Source organism: Propithecus coquereli, unplaced genomic scaffold (assembly GCF_000956105.1).
Source record: "Propithecus coquereli isolate 6110/MARCELLA unplaced genomic scaffold, Pcoq_1.0 Scaffold212, whole genome shotgun sequence".
Classification (NCBI taxonomy): Eukaryota; Metazoa; Chordata; class Mammalia; order Primates; family Indriidae; genus Propithecus; species Propithecus coquereli.
Window position 1 is genome coordinate 4,563,207 of NW_012146301.1, and position 8,653 is coordinate 4,571,859.

General features: G+C 36.9%; 1 protein-coding gene across 1 annotated transcript in view; it reads left to right on the forward strand.

Annotated features, from left to right (window-relative positions):
• TPP2 (tripeptidyl peptidase II) overlaps positions 1–8,653 on the forward strand; it is a 72,180-nt gene that overhangs the window by 4,859 nt on the left and 58,668 nt on the right. Inside the window, exon 2 of the mRNA XM_012644436.1 lies at positions 2,514–2,642. Within this exon, the coding sequence (XP_012499890.1) occupies positions 2,514–2,642 (129 nt within the window). The remainder of the gene's footprint in view (positions 1–2,513; positions 2,643–8,653) is intronic.

Consider the following 8,653-nt stretch of genomic DNA (forward strand, 5'->3'; position numbering starts at 1 on the left):
TATTCCTCTTAATTGTTTCCATTTTTATTTTGGTAGATTTTTTTTCTTACATTTTTCTTTAATTTATTTTTTGAGATACATAGCCCATCTCTTCAAAATCATTATCTGATTTAAGTTTTATCATAATTTTATCATGGTTTAGTATGATTTCCACAGTGATTGTTTTAAAAAATTGTGACTTCCAGCCTTCTGAGTATTAGAATTTTCATTTGTTACTGGTGTAGACAGCTCCCAAAGCAGTAAACATCCAACTTAAGAATTACCATACATAAAGGTAACAGCTGTACCTGGGAGGCCTTTATGACACTTCAAGCTATTAGGCCCTCAGTTTTTCTATGGCAACATAATTGAAGTGAGATTTGGGGTCCACTACCTAGCTACTCCCTTGCTTTGTCTTGTAAAGAAAAAAATGTGTGCCCTTTGTTTCCTTCACGTTTCCTTCTATAGGGTATACCCTTAATTCCAAAGCTTGAGGATACTGCAGAGGAAATACTTGGTGTTGGAGAGGATTGCATGTTGGTCATAAAGACTCACAGAAATGGACATTAAGCTTTGTCTTAAAGATTAGGAATTCTCCAGGAGGAATAGGAGTCTGAAGACTGTGCTCTGTCGCACTGTTGACATTTTTTATGTTCCTGTTTTTTTATTGAGGGCTGGTGTCATCTTTTTTCATTCTCTCTCTGTATGTCTGATTACTGCTTGTAACTCGGTGCATACATCTTGAATGCAACAAATTCCTTTTGCAAAGCTAGCCCAGAAAGAGCCTAGAAATGATTTTTTTTTCCCACAAAAACAGTATGACAATATAGTATTACTGTTACCAGTAACAGTAACAGACTGTAACAGTCTTATGACTCAAATGGAAATTTGTGGGCTGACAAGAAACCATACCTCATAAAAATCATTCTATCTTAATGCTAAGTGATTAATGTCAGATCATTCAATAATTAAATAAATATTTGAGTGCCTAACAAGCACTGCTAGATATTGGGCATATGTTGGTGAATAAAATAGACATGGTACTTGCCCTTATAGAGCTTTATATTCTAATAGAGGAAGTAGATAAAGAATCACTTAACTGTATAGTTAGAAATTGAATTATGTGCTGTGAAAGAAACAAGGTACAGTGAGAAAGAATACTCAAGTTTAGGATGGCAAACTCTTGAAGTCATTAGGAAGGGGTGACACTAATGGAAAACCGAAAGATAAGGTGGAATCCTGCAAAACAGTTGAAGGGGTAGGGGATTCTAGGCAGAAGAACCCTGCTTAGAAAGTCACGAGGCAGGAAACAGTTTGTCATGTTTCAGGAATTGAAAGGAAGTCAGTGTGGTTAGAGTCGTGAGTGACTGGGGTGGCAAGGGTCAGAGAGTGCAGGGCTTTTTATACAGAGTATTCTGAGTGCTTCATGAATCCGTCGATGGGTTTAAAGGGGAGGACTGATACAATATGGCTTGTTTTAATACAGGTTAAATGTCAAAAATCTGAAATGTTCTGATAAACGTGTCCTTTGAGTGTCCTGTTTGCTCTAAAAAAGATTTTGGAGCATTTCAGATTTTTTGAATAGGGATATTCAGACTGCATTGATTTTGGTTGGGGCAAACGATGGAAGCTGAGAGACCTCTAAGGAGGTGATGCACATAATGAAGGCAAGAGTTGATGATGGTTTGAAAAGTGAGAATAGCAGTATTGAAAATTAGAGGGGAAGATGGATTTTAACTATGTTTTAGAGAAATAATTAACAGGACTTCCTGATAGCTTTGATGTGAGGTGTAAACTGGAGTAAAGAATCAGAGGAGGATTTTTAAGTTTCTGGCTTGAGCAACTGGGTGTGATTCCTGAGATGGCAAAGCCTGGAGAAAAAATGGATTTTTGAAGGTCATGTTAAGTCTGAACTTCAGACTTGTTGCATTTAAGGTACTAGTGTGGCATCTTGTAACAAAGCCATTAAAAGTTACTAAACATTTTTTACCTTAAAGTTTTGTACTTTCGCAGCCCAAAGCTCACCTTCTTTAGATCTTTTCTCAAATGTTATCTTCTCAGCGAGGCTTTCCTTGACCTGCCAAGTAAAATTGAAAGCTCCACAACACCTATCTCCCTTCCTTGCTTAATCTTTCTCCATAGTATCACCATCTTACATGTTCTTTATTTTACTTACTTGTTTATTGACTTCTTCCTTGCTGCAATATAACATCTGTGAGGTCAGGGATTTTTGTGTGTTGATCACTGCTGTATCCCCAGTACCTAAAATAGGGTGTGGCCTATAGTAAATGCTCAGTGAATGTTTAAGTGAATGTATGAAACCACTTGAAGGATCCTGTGGTGTTTCCAGGACTAAATTTTCTTATTAGTATTTGTCAGGCTTTGGCTTAAAAGAATTCAATTCTCTTTTTTAAATGAATGCAGATTTTGTTGGAAATTTTATACACACACATTCATATATGAGTTTACATTGCTTTCTTTAAGGATAAAAACCTAAAATCTGTAATTCATATTTTAATTGTCTCAATTTTCAGGTTACACCTGATGGAAAACCAAAAATCATTGATATCATTGATACAACAGGAAGTGGCGATGTGAATACTGCTACAGAAGTTGAGCCAAAAGATGGTGAAATTATTGGTCTTTCAGGAAGAGTGCTTAAGGTTGGAGCTTTTATCTTTTTGAACTTTTTTTGTACTGTTGCCTTAAAGCATTTAATGTTTTTAGCTTACATTTGGTGGTAGGGTATTATTAGCCCATAGCTGTATAACAAATTACCCAAAAACCTCGTAGTTTAAAACAGCAAGTATTTATTACCTCACAGTTTCTGTGAGTCAGGAATCTGGATGTGACTTAGCTAGGTGCCTCTAGTTCAAGAAAGTCTCATGAGGTTGCAAACTGTTAGCTATGGCTTCAGCTGAAGGTTCCACTTGGGTGGGGGATGAGGGTTCCCTTTCCAGGCTTACTCAAGTGGTCATTGGCAGGCCTTGGGTCTTTGCCACATGGGCATCTCCACAATGCTGTTTTACAATATGGCAGCTGCCTGCCATTGCCCAACGTGAATAGGGGTCCAAGAGAGAGTGCCCACAATGAAGGTCACAGTCTTTTTTATAAAAGTAATCTTTGAAGTGACAACCCATTGCTTGACTGTATCCTGTTCATTGGAAGTGAGTCAATAAATCCAGCACACAGTTAAGGGGAGAGGATTTCACAAAGAGCATGGATACCAGTAGGTGTGGATCATTAGGGCCATCTTGGAAGAAGCCATTGTTTTATTGTTTGGAAAGGTACTTGGAATTGAGTTATTATTTTCAATGAGGTTGCCGAATTCTATTTTATGTTTTGAATAGAACGGTGGAGAAAGTTATTGCATGATAGCTTTGCCTTCATCCTTTCCTGTCCCTTCCTATTATTCCCAGCAAACCTGACTATGAAGAAATATTTAGGATATAATAGCTGTAGATTTAAATGACTGGCTTTGTCGTATTCTATGTCCTTGGTAGAAAGAGTTGGGTAAGCTAAACATGAAAAATAATTACAAAAAAGCATAGAGCAGATGATGAGATGCTAGCTAATGATTATAGAGGATGGCAAGAATTTGACAGTGATTTGGTACTCTATCTTTTAAAGCAGCAAACAGAATTAGTTTGGAATATAAAATTGTGATTATTTAGATATATTAAAGAGCTATAGTTAACTTTTCCCATCTATCTGAGTTATATTTAGGCACTGTCCTTTAGATACACTTAGTATAGCAGCATATCGGTTTTCTGTGCCGTGTGACAAATTGTCACAAACTGAACAGCTTAAAATCTCATACATTTTTATATTTATTATCTCACTATTTCCATGGGTCAGGAGTCCAGGTATGGCTTTTTATGGGTCTGCTCAGGGTCTCACAAGACTGCAGTCAAGGTCAAAGCCTCATCTGAAGCTCAGGGTCCTCTTCCAAGTTCATTTGGTTGTTGGAAAAATTCATTTCCTTGCAGCTGTAAAACTTGTGATTGCTTGCTTCTTCAAGGCCAGCAAGAGCATCTCCGACCTTTGGGATGGCCCCAGTTCTTCTAAAGAGCTCACCTGATAAGTTCAGGCCTATCCAGGATAATCTCCTTTTTGATTAACTCAGAGTCCTTAATTGCATCTGCAAAATCTTTTTGCTTTTGCCACATTACGTACCATAACATAATCATGGGAGTGATGTCTCATATTTACAGGTCCTGCCTTCACTAAGGGGAGGGACTAAACAAAGGCTTGGGTCATCTTAGAAATCTGCCTATTACGGGCAGATGGCAGGCATTAATATCCAAGTTTTGCTTTTTTTCCCATGTGTTATGGCCTGAATGTGTCCTCCACAATTCATATGTTGAAGCCCTAACCCACAATGCGATTGGCATTTGGAGGTTAGGTTGGACCTTTGGGTGGTAATTAGGGTTAGATGAGGTCATGAGGGTGGGGCCCCTCAGGATGGCATTAGCATCCTTATGAGAAGAGACACCAGAGAGCTTGCTCTCTCTAGGATATGTGCGGACACAGCAAGAAGGCAGCCTCTGCAAGCCAGGAAGAAGGCTCTTACCAGAACTCAACCATGCTGGTACCCTGTTGGAACTTCCAGCCTCCAGAACTGTGAGAAAATAAATTTCTATTGTTAAAGTCATCCAGTTTATGGTAAGGGTTGAGTATCCCTTATCCAAAATGCTTAGGACCACAGTGTTTTGGATTTTGGCATATTTGCATCATACTTAGTGGTTGAGCATCCCTAATCCAAAACCCTTTAAAATCCCAAATGCTTCAAAATACGAAACTTTTTTGAGCATAAGCATTATACTCAAAGAAAATGCTCACTGGAACATTTTTCAGATTTCATATTTTCAGATTAGGTATGTTCAACCTGTATGTACAATGCAAATATTCCAGAATCTGAAATCCAAAACACTTCTGGTTCCAAGCATTTCAAATAAGGGATACTCACTCACCCTGTATTTTCTTATAGCAGTCTGAGCTAAGACACCATGTGCTTTTCTTAAGGAAAAGAAAAAAAAACTGCAGGGAAATTAGTTTCCACACATCTGGATTACTCTAGACTTTGGCCTGTCTTTCCCCAGTCAACCTTGTTATTTAGCAAATGTTTCAAAGAGAAACGGGATTCCTGTGAGTTATGTTACTCTAGGAAACTAGAGAGCATTCCTAGTAAGTCATACAGATTTAGAACCATATAAAGTATTCTTCTCAACCATTTATTTTAAAATAGCTCTAGTAACCCATGCTTTAGATAAACCACATGAACTAATAATATCACTGGTGCTCAAAGGTAGAATTATATATGCCATGTATATTGCTAATGCATAAAATTAAAAAATTGATAAAGTTGGTCTTTTCTCAACTTGACAGATTTCTTTAGCTCTACTGTTAAGAATTCTCAGCTCATCATTTTGAGTTTTTTAATTTAATTTTTAATTGTGTTCAATATGTCTGCATGGTTTGAAAAGACAAATATTTCTACAAGGCTTCTAACAGGAAAAGTTAAGTCTCTTGTCCCATCTCTCCCCTGCTGATTTCAACTCCACCGGGCTTAAGTTTTGGGTACATTAAATTCTCTTCAATGTTTTAAGTAACACACTAATGCTTTTTATTTCTTGAGTTTTTTCCCTAGTCTTAGTCTTTATTTGTGGAATTAATATTTGGATGAAGAGGGTTTAACTCGCATGTCCTTTATTTCCGAGAAATTCTTTTGCATCATCTCTTAAGTAATTTCCTCCCTATTGTTTTTGCTGTTCTTTTTATCTGGAACCCCTGTTAATTGGACATTGGACCTCTTGAATTGATCCTTCAATTTTCTTGTTTTTCCACCTTTTCTTCACTGCTTTTGTCTTTTTCCTTCTTGAGAAATTTCCAAGATTTTCTCAACATTGTCTTCTAGCCCTTGTGTAAACTTTGTTAAATTTTGCCTATTTTTAATTGCAAAAGCCCCTTTATTTTCACTCAGAGTGTATTTTTGTGTCATATATGCAACATTCTATCTCTATGAGAATATTATTGTCTTTAAAGTTTTTTGCTCTTTGTTTCTTCCCTCCTCTTCCTTTTCTCCTGTTAGTCTCCGTATCTGCTTCCTTCTCCTCCTCTCCTTTTTCCTTTTTTCTTCACCCTCTTTCTCCTCCTCTCCTCCTCCTTTCTGGGCCACCTCCTCTTCCTTTTCTCTTTCCTTGTTCTCTTTCCTTGTTCTCTGCTTTTTACTTTAGATGGTTTCCTTAGGTGTCTAGTCATCCCTGGCTGTCTCTTATTTATTTAGCAAGGAACAAGGAACAGTGATTGGAAGCTCTCTTTGCCTGTGCAGCTTATTTTGGCAGTGGGTTTCACTGTAGGGTAACAATAATGTTTTTAGGGGGACCCCAGAATGTTAGTCTACAGTATTTTTTTTTTTCCTACTGATATGCTCAGTTACCTGAAAGAGGAGGACCTCAGCGCATTTGGCCTGGGGTTTAGGGGAAGAGAGAGAGAAACCTGGCCATTGTTATTCAGAGAGTCATGTCGTGAAAGGGGCTTGGCGTGATCTCATGGCAGACTCTTTTCAATATATCCCATCTCTCTCCTTTGCAGTCAAATGCTCCACCACTAAGCTATACCCCCTCCTTTGCTATGTAAACGTCCTCAGAAAGTTAACATCCTAACATCTCTCTGGTTCAAATAGGGAGCATTGCCTGGTGGGTGAAGTTTAGGCAGGATGTGGGATGGGACAGTGGGAGTCTAATTGCTCCTTGTACCAACTTTCCACCAATCTTCTTAGTTACAACTCCCGTCTCCATCCATATATAAAATGTACCCACACACATGTTCGGTTAATTTTTTTTCAGAGGTGTGCCTGTGTTCATATATTTTGCAGTAGTCATTAAAAAGAAGAATCACTACTCACGGGGATTCTAGCTAGTTCAGTATGTCCAACTCTTTAGTACACAACTTTCAGAAATCAGCACAATAAAGTCTTCAAGTTTCTTTGATTTAGTCATGCTTTAAAATGAATTAAATGTCTATTCTATTTCTCCTTCTTTTAAATAGCCCCATAAACTGCTGACAGGTAGTGTCTTATTCATCTCCCAGTTTAAGATCAACTAGTTAGGTGCTTTGAACATTTCAGTAGTCTCATTATCTAAGAATGATGATATTCCAAGGCCTCCTTGAGAAACTAGTGGTAAGTTACTTCGGGCCATTTGTACTCTCATAAACAAATAAAAGGAAAAAAGGGGAATAGAACATTAAAACTTTTTATTGTAAAATATACATACATAAAGTACATAAAACACATCTGTATAGTTTAATGAACAATTAAAGCTGACACCATGGTATCTACCCCATAGATCAAAACTAACAATATTGTCATACTTCAGAAACTTCCTGCGTTTTCTCCTATCATAACCTATTTTGATTTTTGTGATAATCATTTCTTTGCTCTCCTTTGTAGTTTCACTACACCTATGTGGATACATAAAATGTACTATTAGTTTTGCCTATTTTTGAACTTTACATGACAGTCTGATTTCTATTTCTGTATCATTTTATGTCTTCTCGCACTTGGTGGTGTTTGTGAGATTTGAGATTTGTACTCTTTACCTATGTTAAGTGTTAACAGTGGTTTATTTGGTTTCATTGCTGTGTAGTATACCAGGGTTGTACATAACCACATTCAGTCCATTCTGCTCTGTTGTATATGTATCCTGTGCACATATGTGTGGACATCTCCAGGTCGTGTGCCTAGGATTGGAATTGCTAAGTCACGGGGATACAATTTCACTAGACTGTGCCAGGTTTTCCAAGTGTTTGTATTCAAAGGCACTTCCACTAGCAGTGTGTAAGAATTTCAATAGTTGTACTACTCTTCTAACACTTGGTTCAAACTTTAAATGTTCAAATTTTTAATTTTTGAAAATATGCTGGGAATCCATTGTAGTTTCAATTTTGCATTTCCCTAATTTCTGCTGAGATAGAGTGCCTTTTCATATGTTTAGACATTTGTATTTCCTCTTCGTGAGTTCCTGTTAAAGTACATTTGCCTTTTTTTATGTCAATGGTTGTTTGTTGTTTTCTTACTGATTTGTAGGATTTCTTTATATAATCTGTTTACCTGTCTTTTGATTATAGGTGTTACAGGTGTCTTTTATCAATCTTTGCCTTTTTGATTAGGGTTTTTATGTCAAAAACACTTTTCTGACCTCATAATCATGAAAAAATTCTCCTATATTTCTAAAAAGTTCCACAGCTTTTCTTTTCGTATTTGTTCTAGAATTCACCTGAGAATTGATTTTATATGCTTAGTTTGAAACGGGAGTTCTATTTTCTCTTTCCCATAAGAAGACCCAATTGCCCCAACACCATATATTAATATTCCACAATTTCCTCACTAATTTTTAGTGCCTTCTTTTCACTTTGCAGCCTTCAAAATGTGAGCTTCTAAGGTCTTATTTCCTATTCTCTTTGTCCCTTTGATTTTGGGGTGTTTTTGTCCCTCCTTTATTCTAATTTTAGGAGCATTTTGGAAGGGAGCACAGTACTTTTTTAATTTTACCACATTTAACTTGAAGTCATTTTTTAAATCAGTATTTAGCTTAAATTTTTTTTTAAAGAAAAGATAAATCCAGGCATGATGAATGACCCAGCCAGATTTAGCACAATATTTAGGTGAAGA